Source organism: Thunnus albacares, chromosome 17, assembly GCF_914725855.1.
Source record: "Thunnus albacares chromosome 17, fThuAlb1.1, whole genome shotgun sequence".
NCBI classification, from domain to species: Eukaryota; Metazoa; Chordata; class Actinopteri; order Scombriformes; family Scombridae; genus Thunnus; species Thunnus albacares.
The window spans coordinates 28900358-28926236 of NC_058122.1; the positions used below are offsets into that span (position 1 = coordinate 28900358).

Below are 25879 nucleotides of genomic sequence, written 5' to 3' on the forward strand. Positions count from 1 at the left end.
ATACTGTATATATGTATCAAAAGTGCAATATGGCCCCTTTCAGAGTGTTGTGTATATGTGTGTGTGTGTGTGTGTGTGTGTGTGTGTACTTGTATGTATGCTTCCTCCTGGATGAAATGAATGTTATGAGTAACGGGATACTAGTGGATGAAATCTCGCGGTGTTTTTGGAGTAAATGTACTGCGTTACTTCCCTCCTCTGATGAATTATGCCTTCCTGTCGTCAGGGATATTTTCATTCCCATCAATTTTACAGCACTGGAAGTAAACGTGCATGCGTTTGCATGCGCGGTCCCGTCCTGTCGGTCGGGAGCGCGCAACTGCAGCAGATCAGAGAGGAGAGGGAGGGAGGAGAGGAGTGTGAATGTTACGAGTCACTTCTCATTCCACTAATTTAGCAGAAGGGGGGAGAGAGAGAGGTAGAGAGAGGCTGGCAGTGTGTTGGGGAGCCGGGCGGACTGTCGGAGCCTCTGCAGTATCTGACCTGAAAACAGCCGCTGCTGAGAAAACCTACAACACATAAACGCACCAAAACGCACCGGACCGGGCGGGCTGTTCCTCCTCCAGGTGTGCGAGCTGAGAGGAGGAGAAAAAAAATACGCGGACGGAGAAAAATCCTTCATTCATCCGCCGTTTATCTCGGAGATATCACGGAGAAAGCAGCCGCTAGTGACGCGGTGTCCCGGTGCACATCACCGAGAACCCACCGGGGAGCTGCAGGGACTCACGGCGCAGAGGAGGAGCTCTGTTTCGGCTTCATATTCTCGAGTTTTCCGCCCGCGGATCGTGCGCTCGGTGCCGGAACCGTCGGTTGGTGTTTACGCGGCGGCTGCAGTGAGAGAGGGAGGGGGGGAGGACGCGGAGGAGCGGCCGGGAGCAGAGCAGGTTTCTGGGAGAAACAAGGGAAACAACGCCTCCCTCCACCTCCACAAATGGGTTAAAAATCGGCGTTTTCTTCCAGAGCAGCCGTGCAGAGCCTCGGAGGGACCGCTCACACCTGCTCACACCTGCCCACTCTCCGACCTGCAGGGTCGGTATGATGTAGGAGCCACCTGCCCCCCCACCAGCCCCCCTCTGCTCTGTCTCTCTGCATCACCATCCTTTAACCCCCTCCCACCCCCTCCACCAGTATCACCCCCACCCACCCAGACACCCACCATGCCGGCGGGTATGAAACCGCTGGAGAAGTTCCTGAAGAAGCAGACCACGGCGCTGACCCGGGCCGGGGGGTTTGTTGGCGGGGTGGCAGATAAGGCCACCGGGACCGGAGCGTCCCGGCGGAGGGCCAGCCTGTCCCGGGTCGTACCCTTCTTCAGGGAGACGTCGCCGGAAAGCGGCCAGGCTCGGGAGGTGTTCAGGTGAGGCAGCTGAACCTGCAGGGCCGGTGAACCTGCAGGGAGGAGCCGGGGGTGGTGGGGGGGGGCTGTTCGTAATTAAGAACAGATTTATTTAGAAAAATGCACCATGTGACCTCTGACAGAGCTGCTGGTTTGGATGAATGTTCTGAACATGTGAAGGAGGCATGTTGAGCTGATCTGTGACCTTTAACACACCTCCACAACCCCATCAGGTGAACTTCAGCAGCTCTGTCCAAACCGGATGTAATCTAACTGTATTAAATATATAAAAGATGATATTGTCCTTCATCATATTAAACTATCAAATTGTTAAGGTCAGTTTGGTCAAGATTACCTTCCACCAGTTGGAGCAGCAGAACTTGACCTTTTCCCAGTTGACCAGTAGTCGTTAGTTCAAGCCGTGACGCCTTGGTTCCATCAGGAACTGCTGCGTCGCATTTTTGTTACGTCCTCCGCACGGCGTTCTACCGCCATGTTTGAGCCTGGCATCCAGTTCTCCTTAATTCATCCATGAAACAAACTATAGTAGCAAAATGTTATATAAAATCATATGTGTTTATATAAAATCTTGTGATTTTCCATTTCCAAGATGAATCTGTCATCGTCCTCTGACCGGCTGACCTCTGGCCTGATGCCATCGGTTATGACGTCGTGTAGATGTAGTGACGTGATAAACGATCGGGAGTCTGCGCAGTGAAAACTGACCGGATGCTCTGTGGCGTTCCTGTGTCTGACTTCCTGTTCTGCTCTGTGCAGCTTGAAGCGGCAAAAATCGATCATACACGTGTTTAGCGGAGCGACTGACTGGAGCGGCCTAGATCAGCTCTGTGATCAAGCTAGTTAGTCGACTAGCCGTCGCATGTTTATGATGTTAATTTAATTATTTAATTTTTATTTTTTTGGTGCATCAGAAAATGGTTTGAATTGCAGGGCTGTGAAAGATGTTTAGGTAACATTGTTAATACTGTTCTACATCACAGAGAAATACAAAACCGTCATAATGAGCCTTTAAAATATGCACAAAGCCACCCGCCTGTTAGCTACAATGCTAACAGCAAAAACATGAATATTTCTGGATGTTTCGGAACAACAAACTGAGTCTGAGTCAGTGGGTCAGTTAGTCCCGTCTATCTCTTATTTCAGCCGTTTCCCGGCAGGAAAGTGCTGAAGCTGTCCGTTATTTCCAGAGGAAATGGTTCTTCTGTTATCACAGCAGACTTCACTGGTCGTCTCGGCCGGGTGTCAACATATGTCGCCACATCCTGTATCCGTCGTTTCAAATTAAAAGCCCTTTTAGTGTTTCATACCAGGTCCGGCTACATACACAGTTGTGACCTAATTTTGACAAGACGCAGCTCCCAGATGGGCTTTGATGGTCAACTGAGACTGGTGGCTGGTCGACTGTCTATTACTTCTCACTACTTCAGCTGTTTATCCTTTTTTAAACCATTTATCCATCCATTACTGTTAGATAACTACTTCTAATTATCATAATTCTCACATTAATTTCTACTTTGTTAAATGAGTTGAACGCTGTGGTTTGTAAACGTCCATCTTTCTTTCTTCTGTTTTGATTTTTAAATCCTGAACATCAACAGATTTTGAGGAAACTTGATCTAATTTTTCTTTTGTTGTTTTTTTTAAGGATCTGCTAGTTCTGATGAAAACATTCATTTGGAACAAAATCTAAAAGATTTTTAGGAAAATTTATAAAATGTGAAAAATTCAGACGCCGCCTAGTGGTTCGAGGCAAAATCTTCCCCGACAGTTAAATTCTTCAGTGTCGTGTGATTACTGTTAATGTTTAAAAAGACATAAAATCAATTAGTCAATAATAATAATAATAATAATAATGATAAATATAAACGATCATTTGTTTGGATTTAAACACACGTCGTAGACAAACTCTAAATCACCATCTCTGACCTTTGACCCTCTGCAGCCCCGACAGTGAGGACCCCCCCTCCTGGCCCTCAGCCACAGGCACCGGTCTGGTGTCGGTGCCCAGCAGCGCTAACGGCTCCGGTTCCGGTTCTGGTTCTGGAGGGGGAGACGTCCGCAGTCCGTCCCTGTCCAGCGACGAGCAGAGCTCCGAGGCCAGCCTGATCACAGAGACACAGAGCGGGGGAGGAGGAGGAGGAGGAGGAGGAGGAGGAGGAGGAGGAGGAGGAGGAGGGACGCCTCTTCATCCTGACACACCGGACAACCTGACGCTCATCATGCTGGACAGCGTCGCTGGGAAACGCTACGGACACTGCACAGGTAAGACGCCTTCGTGTTGCGTCTGCAGATGTGCTGGTTTATCTCTAAACTGGGTGACGTGACGTCTGCCAGCAGCAAGGCTGTTACTCAATACTGGTAATAAAATAATAAAAGCAATAAAGCAGAGAGAGTCATAATAAATCTGCATTATGACACAACATTCACTTTTCTGTTTGGTTGTGTCCGTTTAATGAGCCTGAGACGATGTTTCTGATGAGTCGGAGGCCGATGACCAGTTCTAACCAAAAGAATATTTAATATCTATATAAGCTCCCAGAACTGCTGTTGTTTTTATCAGTGAAGGAATTAAATAGTGATGGACGACTACAGCTGCAACAATTACTTTCATCATTCATCATTTTCATTATTTTCTCTATTAATGGCAGAAAATGGTTTGCAGTGTTCATATTCTGCTTTTTGTGGTTTTCTGTTATTTACATCCTGTTCCTGAGGTGAACGTATGTAGAAATGCTGCCTGCAAGTCAAAACTCAGGGCTCCAACCTGCCCTGAACGCTTCCCTTTGCGACTGTTTTTTCTACCTTGCTGATGTCATCCGCTGCACATGCTCATAAACAGTTCATCCGTTCTGTAGCCTTGGTTGCTAAGGTGGTTGCTAAGGTGTTTCCATGTGTTGTCCACTCTCATATTTCAGATGTGATTCAGCTCCAACATGTACGGACGGATTTGAGCTACTATAGTTTGTTTGATGGAAGTTTTATGGAGAATTGGACACAAACATGGCGTCCTGTTCAGTCCTGTTAGTCGCTCAGTGGCGCTTGATGTCAAAAAGTCGTCTTCCAGCTGTAAAGAAATGACCTGAATGGTTCTCACTCTTCCTGGTTGTTTGGGCCCACAGAGCATGCTCAGTAGAGACCACTGCTGGCCGAGCCAGCTGACTTTTTGTCGGCTCCTCGTTCACATGAAAGGAGATAAAATAATTTAATCGAGCGTCTCTTTTAGATTTTCCAAATGTTATCAGACCGAATGGATCAAATTCTGATAATAAAACGTTTTGCTCAGAAACATTTTCACCGTTTTACAGCTGCTCCTTCTCTAATCCTTGTGTGCAGGAAAAATGCTTTTAGGGCCGGCGTGCATCATGTGACGGACAGGAAGTTGTAATTACAAGGTTTGGCCACTATATCAAATTGTCGTGACAGCCTGGCGCTGAGCCTGGTGGGTTGGTTTGTTTACGTAGCCTCCGGAGCCGGAGGAAGCTTCCTGAAGCTGACCAATCAGAACAGAGTGGGCTCATCAGGAGGCGGGGCCTTAAAGAGACAGGAGCTAAAACGGCCTGTTTCAGACAGAGGCTGAACTGAGGGGCTGCATAAAGGACCAGTAGAAGATAAATAAGGAGTTTTTAACTGTAAATCATGTAAAGATATTCCAGTAGAGCCCCAGAATATAAATATAGAGCTGGAAACATGCAGAATACGATCAGCTCTGCCTGCAGCGAAGGTTTCATTTCAGCTTTGGGACTCACAACTCTCATCACCTGAGCAGCAGAGGAGAGCGAGGTTGAGTTATATTACTGTGCTGAGGGGCGGGCGGCGCTAGTAGCTCGTAAGGGTCGCGCTGTCCGATCACGTCAGAAATCAAAAGTGTTTAAAGTTGTTCTGAACGGTTTCTGTCAAAGGTGGAGTGAATAGCCGACCGTCACAGAGAAGAGAGACACGATATCATGATAACGGCATGTTTTCACACAGTCTCTCCTGGAACAGTGACAGAAACAGTCGACATCGTCCCCCTTAATTATTTTAACCGTTTTAAGATTAGCAGAAGCTGTGAGCTAAATGTTCATCAACCAACCTGTTCAGCAGACAAACAGCAGTTTGTGTTTTTGGTTGTCAGACTGGGTGAGTTGAGTTAGTTTGCGGTTCACCGCTTCAACACGTAAATACAAACTCTGACACACCTGCTGTCAGTAAGGAGGAGTTTAGCTAACGGTTAGTTTAATAATCGTTTTCTTTGAATTAAAAAATGCTAAAATGCTGAAAGAATCATTTGATTAGTCGATTGATAGAGAATCAGTCAGACTGCAGCTAACGATTATTTTCATTATCGATTAATCTTCCGTTTACTCAATTTATCATTTTGTCTATAAATTGTCAGAAAATTATAATTTCTTAGAGGTCATGTTGACGTCTTCAGATGTCTTGTTTGCTGGAACCAACACATTTTTAGCACTTTTACTTAAAAAAAAAAAAAGACTAAAATGATTATTTTATTTTCAAGATAGAAATCAGCAACTATTCTGAGAATCTGTTGATTGTTTCAGTCAAATCAACAAACAACAGATTTTCTGTTTGCAGCTTCTTCTTTGTCACTGTTTTATATCATCATGAACTGATTATCTTTTGGTTTTCAAACAAGCATGTAGGAGAAGCTACGGTGGCCGTGACACTTGTGAAAAAGTCCCTCTAGAGCCAGCGTTTGGTTTGTCCGCTCTGGGCAACTGTAGAAACATGGCGGTGCAACATGGCGGGCTCCGTGGAAGAGGACCCGCCCCCTCTCTAGATATAAAGGCTCATTCTAAGCTAAAACACAACGATTCTGATGATCAGCTGTTTCTACACTAATTAAAACATACTTATGAGTCAGTTCTGTTAGATGCTGATAAACTCTACGCGCTGCACCTTTAAGGGTTGAAGACGTGTTGCGTGTCGCTGAATGAAGGGCGGCTGCTGCTGCTGCACAGACGTGAAAGCAGCAGATTGAATTTGACAGTTTAGGATTCGTCCCCGGCAGCTTCTCTGAGAAAATATCTTCAGATTCAGAACATTCAGCCTGTTTTCTGCAGGAGGGTCTTCTTCATTTTTTACAGATTGTTCCTGCAGCCTCGACTGTGTGTGTGTGTGTGTGTGTGTGTGTGTGTGTGTGTGTGTGTGTGTGAGATACAGCGGTTACATAATCGCTGCCGTCCTCCTTTCACAAACACAGGCTGCTTATTACAGCTGAAGTGGGTGTGCATGCATGCGTGTACGTTTGTGTTTGTGCAGGAATGTTTTTCTGCATGCCTGTGTGTGTGTGTGTGTGTGTGTGTGTGTGTGTGTGTGTGTCCACATTTCATGTTGTCTGCACGTTGTATTTTTCCAGAAACACTTGTAAAAAAAAAGAACAAGGATTTAAAGTCTTGAACAACAGGATTTCATTTTTTAAAAATATTTCGAGCAGCAACAGACAGAAAATTAACTATTTTGATGATTATAATCGTTTTGAGTCATTTTTTAAAGAAAAAAAAGTCCGAATTTCTCTGATTGCAGCTTCTTAAATGTGAATATTTTCTGGTTTGTTTAGTCTCTGTGACAGTAAACTGAAGATCTAAACAACATCTTGGACTTTAGGAAACACTGATCAACATTTTTCACCATTTTCTGACATTTTATGGATCAAACAACTGAGAAAATCATCGTTAGTTGCAGCCCTACTTGTCATTTTTTACATTTTTGGTCTAAAAATGCCAGAAAACAGTGAAAAACGTCCCTAAAACCAATGTGATTTAATGAAGTTTAGTCCAAACTTCAAAGATATTGAATTTATGTTTGACGTTTTTTCTTTTAAAAAAGACTTAAAGCGAGACTGTGTCACTCTTGAAAGGAGGAATAACACGATCTTTCTCTCACACCTGAAAAGTTTGATTCATTAGTGTGAAATTTGTTTTCTGTTATTTATTTCCTGTTCTTGATGTCAGATGTTTAACGTGGTCAAAGTTCTGAAACTTGAGGTGAACGTATGTAGAAACGCTGCCTGCAAGTCAAAACTCAGGGCTTCAACCTGCTCTGAACGCTTCGTTTGTGATGTTTTTTTCTACCTTGATGATGAGCTGACGTCTGATCTGTAGCCATGGTTACGTCCCCTTTAATATCAACGACTTTAGAGACATAACAGAGTTTTCTGACTGAAGTCACTTTAAACGATGAATCGATGATCAAAATAGCAGCTGTTTATTTTCTGTCGACTGATTGCAAAGAAAAGTCAATGTGTTAGAAGTGTTAGTGGTAGAAAACCCTGTTTCTCTCTCACACACACACATATTAGATCATGTCTGATGAAAATCTCTGGTAGATCATAACGCGCCTGTCAAAGCTCTCTGGATGTGCTTTAACTTTAACCCTCATCCTAACCTTAACCACCGACCCAAAGAACAGCTTTTCCCTCTATTGGGGTCATGACTTTTGTTTTTTACGTGGTCTCTAGTCTGTAATTTGTCGCCTATGATGACGGACCTGCACACACACACGTATTAAGTAATAAAGAAAAGACCTCCTGCTGTATTTTCTATCTGCTCACATTCATGAATAATCCAGTTTCCTCCTTGTTAAACAAATGTGCACATAAAGGATGATTTATTATCAGCAGTGTGTGTGTGTGTGTGTGTGTGTGTGTGTGTGTTTTGGCTGCTGCATGTTATTATTATGCAACACCTCCCAGTTAATAAGCAGTTAACAGTTTGTCACCGAAGCTTCGGCACAGTGAAGTGAAGAGTTTTATTTTCTGCAGAAGATGCCGAGGCTTTAAAACGAACATGTGAGATCAAGTCTAAAAGGCTACTAATGAATTATAATTCAAATATAAAATGATAGAATTGAAATGCTTCTTCATACCTGTCTGATCTATAGACATAAATCAATGCAAATCCATAAATCGTTTGGAGTCATTTTTTGATAAAAAATTTCAAATTCTCTGATTGCAGCTTCTTAAATGTGAATATTTTCTGGTTTCTTTTTGTCTCTGTGACAGTAAACTGAAGATCTTTTGGATTGTGGACAAAACGAGACATTTGAGGACCAGTAATTGACATTTTCCACCATTTTCTGACATTTTATGGACCAAACAACTAATCACTTAATTGAAAAAATAATTGTTAGTTGCAGCTCTACTGATTTGTGTCATATGTGGTTTTTGCACAAAAAAAGTTCAGTTTACATCATTAAAATCCTTAAAACAACAACATCTCCTCCTTCATGTAGAAATCCAGAATCTCTGAATATGTAAATATTTCTTCACTGTGAACTAGTTCTGCAACTAACCATTATTTTCATCATCGATTAATCTGTCGATCGTTTTCTCAATTTAATCGATTAGTTGTTTGGTCCATAAAACCAGAAAATGGTGAAAAACGTTGATCAGTGTTTCCCAACATGACGTCCTCAAATGTCCCAAAGATCCTCAGTTTACTGTCACAGAGACCAAAGAAACCAGGAAACATTTCACAAGCTGGAATTTGGACTTTTTTTCTTAAAAAATGTCTCAAAACGATGAATCAATTATCAAAATGGTTGACAACTAACTGCATTAATCAACTGATCGTTGCAGCTCTACAGCTGTAGAGAGAAAAGCTAGTTATGATGTCACAAATCCTGCAGGCAGGTGCAGGTGTTAAACTGAGGTTGAAGGTGAACTCAGAGAAACTTTGACAACAAACTGCACGAAGAAGAAGAAGAAGAAGTAGAAGAAGAAGAAGAAGAAGAAGAAGAGGGAGGAGGGGGAGAAGGAGAAGAAGAAGAGTGACTCAGCTGCTGGTGTTGCTGCAGGTTTATTAGCAGGTTCAACTCTTCGTCTGCATGTCTGAACATCTGATTCATTACAGACCAGTAAACATTAGACGCAGAATGTTTTTAATACTTTAGAAGAGAGAAACTGGGCTGAAACGTCTGCGTGAGACAGAAATCACATCAAACATCATTAATTTACAACAATCACAAAAAACAAAAAGACGTTTTTGGTGTCAGAATCAAATAATGAAAAACCAATCTAACTCGGCCCGTTTTTGATTCTTGCCGATTCGTTTTTATCGTTATTCCTTTTTGGATTGAATATCCAGCAGGTCTGCGGACATTCAGCTAATTCGTTTTTGCGTCTGAAACCAAAAACGGAAGTCACATGGGTTTTTTTCCTTTTTTCATTTTAAACCAAAAACGAAAAACGAAATCACGTGATCTATTCCTTTTTTTGTTTCCGAACGAAAATCCAGAAAACCAAATTCAAAAGACCGAGCAACTTTGGTTTAGAAATCAAGTATTTTTGTCAGTTTTGTACGATAGCGGAAGCGGCTACATTAGCCTACCCATGATCCTCAGCGACCGTTGCTATGGTGAAGATGCCTGTCTTCAGTCTGTTTACATTTGCCTTTTATCCACACAGCTGCCGTTACACCTCAGACAACAGGAAACAGTTTTTTTGTGATATTTCCTGCATTTCAGGTTTTTTTATGCGCAGATTGAAAGTGCAAATGAAAACAGGTGGATGGAAACAAACACAAACTGAAGCTTTCACCTTCGTCAGCTCGACTTCTCCAAAATACGTGAAGCATCTCAGACCGGAGAACGTCGTCACACCTTGGATGTTTGGTTTGATGGGTTAAAAACACTCAGGTCAGCTGGTCTGTGAGATTGAGACTGAACAACAAACCATTTCCTCTCTTTGGTTTCTCGTTACTGAAACTCAGCTGTGAACACTGTGTGAAGTCTGATGGGATGTTTCACACCACGAGCGACAAAGCTACACGACATGTAGCTTGTTGCTTTGTCGCCGTCAGTCTGAACACACGGTTACACATCTGTACTTGTATGAAGCTGATTTAAAAGTTAATGCATTAACGGTTTCATTTCACTCTAAATGATACGCTGCGTTGTCTTCATGGACGTTTACAATCCGTCCATTATTACGTGATTGACGGCGATTATACGTGTTGACCAGCAGGGTTTGTTGGTGCAGCTGCTCAGCACATTACAACATATTATCACAACAAGAATTTGATAAATCAGATTGTGTGTGTAGAATGAATGAACACAGGTTCCTCTAATCCTCCTGATTACACTAACTAGGTTTGTAGTTTACATGAAAAATCTGATTACTGGAGAAAGCTGAGTTTAACCTGATTTACTGAAGTGCACGTAAACGCTCCTTCACTTGCTTCACTTCATTGTGGCCTTCAGTCAAAGCGCAACAAACGTTTTTTTTTTTTAGAGCGTTTTGCAGATGAGGACGTTCATGCAGCAGCTGCTGCTGCCGTCATCGTGTTGCAGAGAGCAAACTGTCAGTTTCAGAGACTTTCACAGCTCCTTCCTGAGCTGGAACGAGTCAACACTGATAAATTATGGATGGTCTGAACCAGCTGTCCTGTGAGGAACAAAGCAAACTGTTCTGAATCACAGACTCACACAGGAAGAGAAAAATATCCCCCAAATAAAAACTTTAACATTTTCCTTCAGCTCTTGATTGAAATATTCAAAACACAGACTCCATGTTGTTCTTTATGGCTTTATATTATAGTATTTATTAGGGGTGTGCCCGAATACAAATTCGGCAACAGCACAAATAGTGGGGGTTTTTTTACGAATATTTGTTTCATACAAATATTTTTAAAATTATTTGTTTTTGGGAAGAAAAAAACAAAACATGTCAAATACCAGCGAGCAGGTCAGTTACATCACTATCTCAGTGTCTCTCCTCTGCTCCGCTGTGACGTCTATCAGCAGGTCTCAATGAGGGGAGTCACATCCACCTGCTACATGACGCATATTTCCTAATTTGGATTTTCATCTTTAATTTTCTAAAATTATAAGTGTAATAAAAACAAAAACAGGATTTTTAAGCCTCTTTCCACTTTTATTCAGATACAAATACAAATATTTTTGCTGCCTCAACAAATACAGATACAAATACAGATACTGGACCCTCTGCACATCCCGGGTATTTATATTTTTGATGCCTCCTTTGTTAATTGGGTTGAATTTAATCAATTTAAACTTTTGTTTTTGTACCATTTGGAAAATGTCTAAATCAAGAAAATCAAGTTATTACAACCCAAAAGTGACTTACATTAATGTTGATGCTAGCTGCTACGTTAGCCGTCCTGAGTCAGTGTGAAATAGTGAAAAACTAAGATGAACGTCGTTTCTGTTCGACCTCCACACTCTGGCTGTTGAAGTGTTTGTGTAAACTGGTGAATTAAAGCAGCAGGAATGACTTTCAATCATCAAACTCCTGATTTCTGTCACTGTCATCAGAATAAACGCATCATTTCATACAAATCTCAAACACATGATGCTGTAAACGTGGAATTTCAGCAGGAAACATAACGCTGGTTCTGTCTTCGGCGGCTCCTGGTCGCTCGTTTGTCGTCACGCCGTTCAGAACGAAACACGAGGATTTGATGCAGATTTCTGGACGTCAGATAGATTTGAAGGAGCAGATGTTTGTGGTGTCTGTTTGTTGTCGGAGCAGCTGATTAAAAAATTCAAACTGGAACATTTAGTTTGTAGATTATAAACTTTATTATATATGTTCAACATAGAACTGCTGCTGCAGGAATGAATAACACACTATAGATGATTCTGCCTATTATTTATTAGTCATCGTTGGACTATAAAATCACAAATTAGTCAGAAATTAGTAAAATACGACCGTTATAATTTCTCACAATCAGAGGTGACGTCTTCAAAGGTCGTTTTGTCCGACCAACAGGTCAAAACCCAAAATCAGTTTATTATCATGAAAGATGAAAAAAAAACATAAAATCATCACATTTGAGAAGCTGAAACCAGCAAATCTGCATTTTAGCTTAAAAAAATGATTCAATCAATTGCAGGTTAATATTCTGTTGATCGATTCATGGTTGCGGCATTAACTACGTACGACATTTAATGACTGTATTTTAACATGAAACTGTTTCTACAGAATCTTTTTGAGTGAATCAGGTTTTAATTGATGACTATTGAAGCTCATTTCAGTCACTTGGTTTATTTTTGTCTGAGGGGCAGAGACGGACTTCAGTAATCTTCCGTTTGAAGTGCAGATTTGAATCTCGACTGAATCTCTGTTTCTACAAACAGGAACAGATCAGTCAATGTGCTGCTCTGTGGCCCAGTTTTTGTAGTTTTGATGACTGTATTTTTATATATAACTGCTTCTACAAGATGTCCTGGACACATATCTCGGTATAAAAGATTAAAAAGTGAAATCCTTTACAAACATTACAGTTTACAGTGATGGCAGCCGGTTCGTGTAAAGAAAGATTTCTGACTCAGCCAAAGACTTTTTTTTTTTTGGTAGCTGTAATTAGTGGAGAGTACATTTGTAGTCCATAAATTAGCGCCCCTCCATATTTGTAGTCCATTAATGTCTTAAACTCTCGGCAGCAGCTGAGAGCAGATCGATAGAGACTCACTGACATGAAGGAGGACTGAACCACGTCCTGAATCGACCCTGAAACCTGTGAAGAGCTACAAGACCAGCGACACACCCGAACATCAGCGTTTATAGTCCGTCTGCTAATAAAGCTGCAGATTAAAACCAACCAATACAGCAACGTACAAATACTCCATCACAAGTCCTGCATGAAAGATCCTACTACAGTAAAAGTACATAAGTATTATGAGCTTGATGTAGTTAAAGTATTGCAGTAAAAGTACATAAGTATTATGAGCTTGATGTAGTTAAAGTATTGCAGTAAAAGTACATAAGTATTATGAGCTTGATGTAGTTAAAGTATTGCAGTAAAAGTACATAAGTATTATGAGCTTGATGTAGTTAAAGTATTGCAGTAAAAGTACATAAGTATTATGAGCTTGATGTAGTTAAAGTATTGCAGTAAAAGTAGTGGTTTGGTCCCTCTGACTGATATATTATTATATATGACATCATTAGATTATTAATAGTGAAGCATCAGTGTTAGAGCAGCATGTTACTGTTGTAGCTGCTGCAGGTGGAGCTAGTTTACACTACTTTATATACAGTTAGCTAGTTTAGTCCAGTGGTTCCCAACCTAGGGGTCGGGCCCCTCCAAAGGGTCAGCAGATAAATCTGAGGGGTGGTGAGATGATTAATGGGAGAGGAAAGAAGAAAAAACAAAGTTCTGATACACAAATCTGTTTTCAGTTTTTGGACTTTTTCTCTAATCTTTGATTTTTGCTGAAATATTGGATCATTTGAACATTTATTGAAATGAAAGCATGTGAGAAGTTTAGAGGGAAAAATCACTATTTGGTGGAGCTGTTAACAACTCATAGACATGTGAAATGTGACCCCGACTACACACTGCTTTTTGTAAGACGTCAAAAGACAAAAAGGTTGGAAACTACTGGTTTCATCTTTAACAGTGTGTTGTATTTTAAAAGCTTGTTATATTATCCATTGTGTCAAATCTTCATCTGAAAAGTAACTAAAGCTGTCAGATAAATGTAGTCCAGTTCCTCAGAAAGCAGCAGACTAACAGGTGTTGGACATCAGATGTCGTGTAGGAACGTTCAACCTCGTCTCTCTGAAATAAACTTTTCACGTTAAGCTTTTTCTAAAACTAATCTGCAGTAAGAACAAACAACCTCTTTTGTAAGAAGCTTTGAAACAAACAAACAGTGAGCTGCTGATCACAGACCTTTGGACCGCAGCTCTCTGAGTTACAGACAGAAACTCACTTTTAATGAGACTCTGTAACAGGGTCAGAAACGTTTCATCCACAGAGTCACAGATTCAGATGGAAACAGTGGAAGGATGCAGACGTCCATTTCTGCCATAAATTAAGTTTTCATAAGTTAAAGACTGAAGAACTGTTGTGACTGTTTGTGTTTCTGCAGGAAGACAAACTGATCCGATGAGTTTTTGTCTCTGTGCTTCATACTTAATTACTCAGAGCGAGTTGATCCTCTTCAGTCAGTGTGACCCACATCCAGCTTTTATTTTAGTCTTTAAGTCTGCGTCACACACACACACACACACACACACACACACACACACACACACACACACACACACACACACAGCTGCATGAAGATTGTTTTATGAATTTAAACTTCGTCTGTCTGCTCAGTATTTATTTGTTTGTTTGTTTGTTTGTCTGTTATATGGATGTTCTTGATGTTTAACGTCTCTCACCTGTCAGGTTTTACCTGCCTGCCTCTACGTGCACACTCTCCACACACACACACACACACACACACACACACACACACACACACACACACCTGCACAAATACTGTCAGTGACGCAGTTTGACTGAACTTCTGCTTTCTGTAAAGATGTGAGAAAGATTCTTCAATTATTCTGATAATCGATTAGTTATTCTCTGGCTCACGCTTTCATGTGTTTTTGTAAAACTTATTTTATCCTAAATATTTAATTTTCATAATTTTTTTTGTTTTAGATTTTTAGACAATATATCAACTCTGTAGCTGGTTAGCATACCTGGCTAACTGAAAAAATCATAATACTTTTAGAAAATATGTCACAATATATTGAGAAAAAAAATATAGTTCGAGATGAAAAGTCATATTATTTCAAGAAAAAAGTTGTAATATTCCTAGAAAAGGAGGATTTACAAAGAGGAAGTTGTAATATTTCAAAATAAAGTTTTAATATTCTAGGGCTGTAGTCAACCAAAGAAAATGTTGGTCGACTAAAATCTACATAATCTTCAACTGATCGATCAGTGGGGGGGGGGGGGGGCGTAACGTGATAGAGTGCACAGTAAACATTTCTCTGTTCTGTATTTCTCTGTTTAGCATCTTCAGGCTAGGCTAACCCATCATTGCTAACTTTGAAGCTAACCTCCTTCACTTTTCCAGCATTTGGGGAAACAACAGACGTGTCTTTTTCGCATTTATTAACTGACACACTGTAGTCTGTGCTGTACATTTACTGCCAGACTGACAACTTACTACTAACCTTTTCCTCTGCTCCGCTCGCATCCACCGTCACGTCTCTGCTCCTCGCTCTTTCCCGCTCGCAACGCAAACATACTCCTTAACGGAGCCGCGCGACCAGTGGTTTCCCAGGCAACGACACAGAGGTTGACTCACGTACCGGAACAGCGCTGCTCAGAGACTCCCAAACGCTGTCGATTTCAAATATTTTGTCAAATATCGATCAAATATTAAATTTTTTTTTTTGGGCTGGCGGGGGTTCTCGTTGTGTCATTATGGAGAAAGACTCGGTAAACGTTCAGTAAACGTTCAGTAAACGTTGAGTACAGTTAGACCCAGCAGGCTCCGTTAGGTTGGGCGAGTTCAAAGTTGTGAAAACAACGGGGGTGTTTTGAATACACCCCCGTTGTTTTCACAGGTAATTTGTTAGTCTGTCCCTCCCGCCGCAGGAAATAATGGATTAATCCTGGAAAGCTGTTGATGTAGCACTTTTCTCCTTATGAAAATAACACGGAGATTATTCGACCAATGAGAATTTAGTCGGACGAGAGCATATCGACCAACTAATCGACCAGTCGACCAGCAGACTGCAGCACTATAATATTCAGAAACAAAAGTTCTGATAGTAAAAGTTGCTTTGAGTCAAATATAAATATTTATAGGTTGATGATGCGTACGTGTTTAATTATTTCCTGTTAGTTAATCTATCTTCTAATAGTGGATCCTTCCTCTGCAGTCTCACCATCAAGTCATCATTTTCACTAAAACGAGAAAATGATTTCAAAATGCAACTAAACCTTTAACCTTTAACCTTTAACCTCTGCTCAGTGGCTCCAGTCACATCTCTATTGTACCTTTTTCAACATTACATAAAGACTTTCTTCATATAATTATTATATATTATTGTGCCTAAAATATAAACATGGAATGTATTTTGGTTTAAAAAGCAACACACACACACACACACACACACACACACACACACACACACACACATCAACATGATGGTTTTAAATAAAGCTTTGGAAAAACAGGAACAATCAGCCTGACGAGAAGTTTCCTGACAGTTTCATAAAAGTGGAACAAACATGCCAAAGCTTCTTACATAACACACACACACACACACACACACACACACACACACAGGAGCAGACATGTTCAGGCAGGTGTGTTCAGGTGAGGCCGTGTGACGCTGTGAAGCAGAATGTAAATAACATTTCTACTGAATGAAGCTGCTGCTGTGTGAAGTCGATATTCATAATAATATATTGTGTGTGTGTGTGTGTGTGTGTGTGTGTGTGTGTGTGTGTGCGTGCAGGTAATTATACTGTGTGTTCTCGTTCTTTGGACTGTGACTTGTAACAGCTGGACTCCCTGAAAAACAAACAGGTCAAAGTCTGTTGGTGTGTTTCTGCCTCTCACATGTTTACATATTAAGACATTTGGATGGAAACCAGCTGCTGACGGTCGGCACGGTAACCTTCTGGTTAGGACGGACGCCACACGACCGCGACGTCTGCGGTTCGGTTGCAGCGCTGGACCTTTTGTTGCATGTCACGCTCTTCTCTCAACTGTTCCCCGATCTGATGAAGACATCAAATAAAAAGAAATAAAGAATCATCATCACACACACATTTAAAAATCCAAACAAAAGATCAAAAAGACACAATTTAGAAGCTTTATTCAGCCGGTTTTTGGCCTTTTATTTTGAAAAATGACAAAGAAAAACAATTATCGGATTATCAAAATCCTCTGATACATTTTCTGTCGTTTGATGGATCGACTGCTCTAATTAAAGCTCTAATTACATTTAGAAACAAACCCTCATAAACTCATGATGTCACTTTCAGTTATTTAAGATTATTAAACAGAATCATATTGTAATTTCCTGCTTTAGCAAATACCTAAAAGTACTGAATATAGTCAATATCACTCAGTCATAATCCATCATTTTCTATTATTTCCCAGTATTATTAATGAATGAGGGTTGCACCGTGTGCACAGATGTGTCCGGTGAAGCCTGCTGTGTGCTGTGAAGGCCGCGGGTTTGAATCCCGGCTGAAGACTCTGCTGCAGAAACAGAAAGAGGAAGAAGCCGAGGAGAGAGAGAGAGAGAGAGAGAGAGAGCGGCGTGACAGGACTGGTTCATGTGTGGGAGGATTATTTTTCTTTTTCTCTTTAGAAAAAGAGGAGCTGAAGTGAAAAAGCTGCCCACTTGTTTACCTCTCTCTCTCTCTCTCTCTCCTACCTTCCTCCTCCTCCTCCTCCTCCTCGTTGTCGACCTCTCGCTCTGTCATAGGTTCCCCTCTTTCAACTTCCTGTTTATGAACACGGCGGAGCATGTGTGCGTCGTCACGTGTTTGTGTATCGCATTCATGCATGTGCTGTGTGTCTGTGTGCGAGATACATGAGAGGCCTCTTTAGCACCTGTTGACATAGCAACCAGCTCTCAACAAGACATTTGGAGAAGAGGAGTGGGAGGAAGAGCGAGAGAGAGAGAGAGAGGGAGAGAGAGAGAGGGAGCAGCAGAGGAGGTGGGAGGAAAATATAAACACAAAGAGCCTCAAATTAAAGGCTTCAGACGGAGCTGAAATAAACGCAAGAAAACCTCCAACTTGTTTAGAAAAGTCTGATTCCACATGAAGACCAGTTCACTTCTGCTGCTGGTTTATTGGTTCCAGTAAGTTCCAGTTGGAGCAGCTGATGTTCTGTTTTCACTTTTTCACTTCTTTCTTTAATCAATATCCTCAATGTTTCTGAACATAGAAGCTCAGGATTCTCCTGGATGATCTTATTTTTTACTGTTTTCTACATCATAGAACAAAAGTGAAGACGTCAAAACTATAAAAGAACAAAAAGTTTCCTCAAAGTCGCCGCCGTCGCTTTGATGGCAGCTTCGTTACACGGTCAGCGATTTGTGAAGCAGCCTCATTAAATAGTCACCTGGACGGTTTTCACACATACGCTGCTCCTCCTTCACTCTGTGCTCCAGCTCGTCCCCATGTGGCGATGGTGGAGGCCAGGTCATGTGATGCAGCGCTCCATCTCTCTGCTTCCTGGTCAAACAGCCTTACAGAGCCTGTGCAGGTGTGTTTGGGTCTCTGTCCTGACTGAGCACAGACCTGATGGGACGGCGTCAAGCTTTTTGAAGTTATTGTGACATAGTGGCCAAACAGTGTAATTACATCATGTGATGCTTTTGGGCCCAAAAAGACTTTTTCCCTGTAGACTTCGATCGTGAAAAAAGCATCACAACCCGGCACGAAACGACTCATCTCACTGTCAGGATTTGATCCATTCAGTCTGATCACATCAAAAAACATATCGAGTCGACCAGCAGACTACGGCTCTAGTGTCCACGTCTCTTTATACATCCATGGTGTCGCTGCAGAATGTGGTGGCAGCCATGTTGGTTTAAACGTGCCACGCCGACACCATCACACCTCCTCCTCCTCCATGCATGATGGAGAAGAATCTAAATATATAAGATGTTTGCAGACAAATAACACCAAATCAACAGCTGCTGTTCAGACGTTTGCACGGTCGTCACACAAATCACAAACACATTACACACTACTCAGACGTAGCCTTTTATTTTTTGCCCTCAACATGGTCAAACGTACCAGTGGTGACAGTTTGTGGACTATTTTGAGTTTTTGATCAGTTCATTTCAGTGGATTTTCTATGATCAGGCAGATCTTTCACATCAAGATCAACTTTAGTGAACTTGTGTCTGTGTCGACCAGTCAGACACGTAAAGCCGGAGATTCTGAAACAGGAAGCTGTCGTCATTTATTATCTGTGTGTCACCAAAAAAACACGCCGAGGTGGAAAATCAGCAGAGTTCCCCTTTAATGATTCTTATTTAGGTTTGTTGTCTTGTGGTTTGTGTGGTGAATATAATCCTCATATATCAGTCTTAAATCTCTCTTTACGTCTCTCCGTCTCTCTCTCTCTCTCCGAGGTTGTGGGCGTTCTTTACATCCCATTTGGATTCTGCTGGTTTCTCTCCGTCACCTCCTACGTTCACACTCCTTCACTCCGTTCTCCCTCCACGGTCACGCCATCTTTTCTCTCTCTCTGCATCTTTCTGCTCTTCCTTCCTCCACTCATCTTTTTTTTTTTTTACTGCAAATTAATCAGTTTGTGCTCATTTTCCAGTGAATCTGTGTGTGAATATATATCACAAATACATAAACATGCAGTGGTTCCAAGACGGCTTTATAAACCTTTTTCAACCATTTGAATTCATTCACATTCTTCTGTTTGACATATATGAATATATCAGATAGTTTGAATACTAAGTATTGAGGCGTTCACTAGAAGAATGGTGACATATTATCAATAAGTCTGTAGTGAAACATGTTTTGGGGCGTTTTTAAGGGTTTTCCTGGATCCACAACACAGTTTGCATTAAAGTACAAGTCTGCTGATGCAGAGCAGTGATCTATTAACTAAGTATTGTGAAATCTTATTCCACTGCACAGTTGACCTTCGTTATCCAAAAACCATTAATAAAAACCTGTTAATGAGTCACACAGCTGCACTGGGAAACATGTTCCTTCATATATTAAACCAAATCCAATCAAATCCACTAATTTACCCTTTAATAACAATGAAATTAGGATGTTTTAATGATGTTTAAGGTCAGTTTTAATCAATTGAGAAATTAATGGATTTCAAAGCTGCAACAATTAGTGGATTAATCGATTAGTTGCTAACTGTTAAATTAATCACAACTATTTTGATAATTGATTCATCATTTTGTCCTCTGTGACAGGAAACTGAACATTTGAGACGTTTGAAGACGTCATCTCAGGCTTTAGGAAACACTGATCCACATGTTCACTATTTTCTGTCATTGCAAAGACCAAATGACTAATCAATTAACTGAAAAAATAATTGACAGATCAATCGATAATGAAAATAATTGTTAGTTGCAGCTCTGATGGACTTAATTTAATTAATGGTATTTTTAATGGAATATATGGACTGATTGGGGGACTAAAAACCATGAAACTCAACTTAATTTAAACCTTCAAAGGCCTTAATTTTACAATTAAGGTGGAAGTTCAGGGATTTTGATGGTTTTAATGGGTTTCTACCTTAATCTGTGTATATAAATTACAGTCCATTAATCCCATGTTTGGTGTGAACCCCTGAATTTCCTTTTAAAGTACAAGTAATGAAGGGGTTGAGGTAATGTTATTCTGTACATTTGATTGTGTTTTTACATCTTTGAATTGGAGGCGTATTCATTTCCTGTTCTGATGTCGGATGTTAAACGTGGTCAAAGTTCTTGAGGTGAACGTATGTAGAAACGCTGCCTGCAAGTCAACACTCAGGGCTTCAACCTGCTTCCTTTACAACGTTTTTTTTCTACCTTGCTGATGAGCTGACGTGTTCAAACAGCCGTCCGTTCTGTAGCCTTGGTTGCTAAGGTTGTTGCTAAGGTGTTTCCATGTGTTGTTCACGTTGTCCGCTCTCATATTTCAGAATTTGTTTACGTAGCCTCTGGAGCAGGAGGAATCTTCCTGAAACTGACCAATCAGAACAGAGTGGGCTCATCAGGAGGCGGAGCCTTAAAGAGACAGGAGCTAAAACGGCCTGTTTCAGACAGAGGCTGAACTGAGGGGCTGCATAAAGGACCAGTAGAAGATAAATAAGGAGTTTTTAACTGGAAATCATGCAAAGATATTCCAGTAGAGCCCCAGAATATAAATATAGAGGCTGGAAATGTGCAGAATATGAGTCCTTTAAAACTCTCCACTAAAACAGCACAGATGTAAATGTAGAGTGTTGTGATGAAGCCAGGATGGTATCGACTATTTGACTGATCAATCAACCATGTAATCAGTATCAGAGGTGTAATATCTGTCTGACCCCGTTATCAATACACACACACACACACACACACACACACACTAACACATGTATGTATGATGTTCATTTCTCTCCTCAGTGTTTCTTCTCTCACATTTCCCTCTCCATCCTCTCACTGTTGGCAACGTGGTGTCTCTATGGTAACCGCCTGCAGAGAGGCGGGCCCTGGCAGGACACGCCCACTGCAGCATGCATCTCTCTCTCTCTCACACACACACACACACACACACACACACACACACACACACACACACACACACACACACACACACACACACACCAGCAGCAGCAGCAGCAGCAGTATATTTTAGTAAATGTGATCACAGGTTTTGTCTGAGTCGTGCTGTTTCAGCGTCTTAAATTACAGCTGTTGACTGCAGCCGGAGTTTTATCATCGCTTCTCTTCTCTCCACCAGTGTTAGTTACAGACTGTTTTAGCTCAGAAAAACAGGTTTTATGTGAATGTTGCACTCTGAAAAACAGAAAACTACAGCAGTGCTCGTCTGTCTCTCTGTCTAAAATAGATCAGTCTTACTTTCTGTCCTCTTTTTTTTTTTTATTCCCATAAATGCTTCAGTTCCTGTTTTGCATATTTAAAACAACCACATCTTCAAGGCTAAATATATCTTCATGGCCTACATTTTGTGTGTGTGTGTGTGTGTGTGTGTGTGTGTGTGTTCACAGTTGATTTTCACAACAGAAACATGAACAGTGTTTCAGTCATTTTCAGGGTCTCTGCAGGTATTCAGGAGTGTTAAACGTCCTGTCCAGAGGGGTTGGATATCGTCTCTTTCTTGCTCTAGACAGTAACATGAGTCGTACGTTTTTGTTTATTCTTTGTTTGTTTGTATGTGTTTGCAGGCTGTGAACTCAGATCCTTTACTGTAGTAAAAGTACCAATACAGCAAAGTAAAAATACTCCATTACAAGTAAAAGTCCTGCATGAAAAATCCTCCCACAGTAAAAGTACATAAGTATTATGAGCTTGATGTAGTTAAAGTATTGCAGTAAAAGTACATAAGTATTATGAGCTTGATGTAGTTAAAGTATTGCAGTAAAAGTAGTGGTTTGGTCCCTCTGACTGATATATTATTATATATGACATCATTAGATTATTAATAGTGAAGCATCAGTGTTAGAGCAGCATGTTACTGTTGTAGCTGCTGGAGGTGGAGCTAGTTTACACTACTTTATATACAGTTAGCTAGTTTAGTCCAGTGGTTCCCAACCTAGGGGTCGGGCCCCTCCAAAGGGTCAGCAGATAAATCTGAGGGGTGGTGAGATGATTAATGGGAGAGGAAAGAAGAAAAAACAAAGTTCTGATACACAAATCTGTTTTCAGTTTTTGGACTTTTTCTCTAATCTTTGATTTTTGCTGAAATATTGGACGATGTTGGACAAAACGAGACATTTGAGGACGTCATCTTGTGTTTTGGGGAACAATGATCGACATTTTTCACCATTTTCTGACATCTTATGGACCAAACAACTAATCAAATAATCTAGAAAATAATTGAAAATAATGAAAATAATTGTTAGTTGCAGCCTTGTACAAAATCAAAATATTACTTTTTTACATTTGGTGATTTGTTTGTCATGTCATCACATAAAGCTGCAACTAACGATTATTTTCATCATCTATTTAATCTGCAGATTATTTTCTCAATTAATTCGATTTGTCTATAAAATGTAAGAAAATAGTGAAAAATACCCGTCAAATCATTTCCTTCAAATATTTTATCCGACCAACCGTCCAAAATCGCTTATATTTAATTTACATAAGATTCATATTTGTGCTTAAAAAGTGACTGAAACAATTTTCAGAATATCTGGCCATTCATTTTCTGTTTTGTTTTTGTTTGCATATTTTAAAAAGTCTTTTTTTTTTTATTTTAGAAAAAATAAAAACATACATTTCCCTCCATACGTTCACATATACATGAATCCAAAGTGCAGGAGGCGGGAAGCTGAACACTGATGCAAACAGCTCTCCTGAAAACTCAACACAACATGAACAGAGTTACAATAAACAGGAGTAACAGGAGGTGGAAGGCTGATCAGCTAATTGATTAATGGTTTGGTTCTGCTAGGCTAACAGTTTCCCCCTGCTTCCAGTCTTTATGCTAAGCTAGGCTAACCACATATTTCTGTGCTGGACACACAGAGAGATGAAACTGACATCCATCTTCTCATCAGGAGGTTTAAAGAAAATGTTAATTTTTTTTTTAGATAAAATGGAGACAAAGCAGCAGAGATCTCAATGTGTTCAGTGTGAGTTTAAATTGCTTGCAGCCATATATTCAAATATGTGGAACGGCATCTGGGTGTTGATTTCCATAGATTTGTATGTGCTTGTCTCCAGCTGCCTGTCTTCACTTCAGATCTTCAGTTCATCTCTAAACGCAGGAGAGTTTGTAAGAAAGAGATCAGAGGTCAAAGGACAGAGGTCACCGAGTCTTTATAATGTTGTTTAACTCTATGATGCTAACACATCAGCGTCCACCGGTTTGAGCTTCTTAAATGTGCTGATTTGCTGCTTTTCACTGTTTTATATTATAGTAATAAAACTATTATCTTTGTGTTTTTTATTGTTGATCAGACAAAACAAGACATCTGAATGTTTGGACTTTAGGAAATTGTGATCAGTATTTTAAAGAGGACAAACTCACTGCACATTTCCAGCCTCTATATTTATATTTTGGGGCTCTACTGGAATATTTTTGCATGATTTCCAGTTAAAAACTCCTTATTGATCTTCTACTGGTCCTTTATGCAGCCCCTCAGTTCAGCCTCTGTCTGAAACAGGCCGTTTTAGCTCCTGTCTCTTTAAGGCCCCGCCTCCTGATGAGCCCACTCTGTTCTGATTGGTCAGCTTCAGGAAGCTTCCTCCGGCTCCGGAGGCTATGTAAACAAACTATAGTAGCAGGATTTCACTTCTTTTTCTCCTTCTTTACTCCAAATGTCAACTTCTCAAATCCATCCGTACATGTTGGAGCTGAACAACACATGGAAACACCTTAGCAACCACCTTAGCAACCACCTTAGCAACCACCTTAGTAACCAAGGCTACAGAACAGACGGCTGTTTATGGGCATGTGCGATGAGCCGACGTCAGCTCATCAGCGTAGTAGAAAAAAACGTCGCAAACAAAAGTTGATAATGAGAATAATCGTTAGCTGCAGCTCGAGTCGTGTCCCATGATGAATCCTAAAACAGCAGTTCTGGGAGTTTATGTAAACAGTAAATATTATAAATATATAGAGCTGATCATCGGCTCAGCGAGGATGTAGATTAAAGAGCACGAAATGGAAAAAAAAATCACCTACAAACGGAAACTATGGACAAAAGCATTTAAAAAAGATGGCGGCCGCTCATCAGAGATAATATCTGAGGCCCATGAAGTGAACACAATGAAACTGAAAAATGAATTTTGTGTCGTAATGCAGATTTATTATGAATCCATCAACTTTTATTAATCACTTTCTACTTGTTTGTTTATTTTTCTGTCATTTTTTCCTTCCTCTGTTTTTGTTTTCTGTCTCTTTTCTAAAGTTGCATCTGTCAGATCATTTTCACAAACTGCTGTGAGCAAATCAAAAGAAGATAAACAGCAAGTCTGTCTGTGTTGTTGTTGTTGTTGTTATTTGTGTTTGAAGGTTGTCTGTACAGCTAATCTCTCCGTCTGTCTGTGCGTCTCTGTAGAAACCCTGCTGGATGACTTCATGTTGACACATCCCATCTTCCTGACGGCCGACAGGTTCCAGCAGGTCCTGCTGCAGCAGTATCCTTCACATTCACACACCTTCACATGCATAATTACCTGCACAGAATGTGCTCTCAGCGCTGCCTTGTGTACCTGCATGTGACCGCAAAATGGACGCCCAGATATGCACGTGTGAGCTGAGATCAGAGTCCACTTTGATCAGAGGTTTAGAAGCATTTTATCATAGGTGGCGCTATTAAGACGCTAAACTATAACTGAAAACATTTAACCTTCTACTGGCAAACAGGTTAAACTTTCTTTAAATCTACTGGTGGCTGTTGGGAACCCTTCACTGTAACTGGTAAAATAATGAAAACAGACAGTAACACATCATGTAGCCCCGAAGTTGGCGACAACCTGACCAGGCTCACTTGAGGTGGACCAGCTGTTCTCTTTTTAGTGACAATCTCAGGGCTTGTGTCTTTCTTCAGTTGTCCCCAGTAAAGAGGGAGCGTATGCTGCAGTAGTTCTGCCCCCAGCAGCTTTTTTCTCTTCTGAGTTCTCTGAGCGCTTCTAGTTGAAAATCTCTGGTGTCGTCACTGTTGCTCCTTTTCAGGCAACCAATCATATGTCAGACGGATCGTGTCACATCCTCCTTGCTCTCTAGCGGCGACACCCGGGACGTCACAGTTATTAAGCTCGTCCATGTAAAGTATGAAGGCAAACGTCCTCCAGTTGGTGCTCATGATGAAAAAACAATAAAAAGCAAAGGGACGATACTAGTTTATCATTCAGTGATGGTCAGAGTGGTGATATGTTGTCTTAGAAACAAACATGTGCAGCGTTTTTTTTCTCTCACTGCACAAGCGTTTATTCCAGCGCTCCCCAGCGCCCTGCTAGAGAAAAACGCTAAATGGACACAAGCCCTCAGCTGCTGCCTGCAGGACGACACTTCCTGATAACACTTTTTTTCCTGATCTCATCCCTGCTCCTCAGAGTAGTTCTGTGTAAGGCAGACGCCACTGAGCATG

The 25879-nt window shown here is 40.9% G+C and overlaps 1 protein-coding gene across 1 annotated transcript in view; it reads left to right on the top strand.

Annotated features, from left to right (window-relative positions):
- The first annotated feature begins 510 nt into the window (after positions 1-510).
- rapgefl1 (Rap guanine nucleotide exchange factor (GEF)-like 1) overlaps positions 511-25879 on the top strand; it is a 44903-nt gene continuing 19534 nt past the window's right edge. The window contains exons 1-3 of the mRNA XM_044330934.1: positions 511-1357; positions 3300-3619; positions 24848-24938. Of these exons, the coding sequence (XP_044186869.1) occupies positions 1158-1357; positions 3300-3619; positions 24848-24938 (611 nt within the window). The 5' untranslated portion in view covers positions 511-1157. The remainder of the gene's footprint in view (positions 1358-3299; positions 3620-24847; positions 24939-25879) is intronic.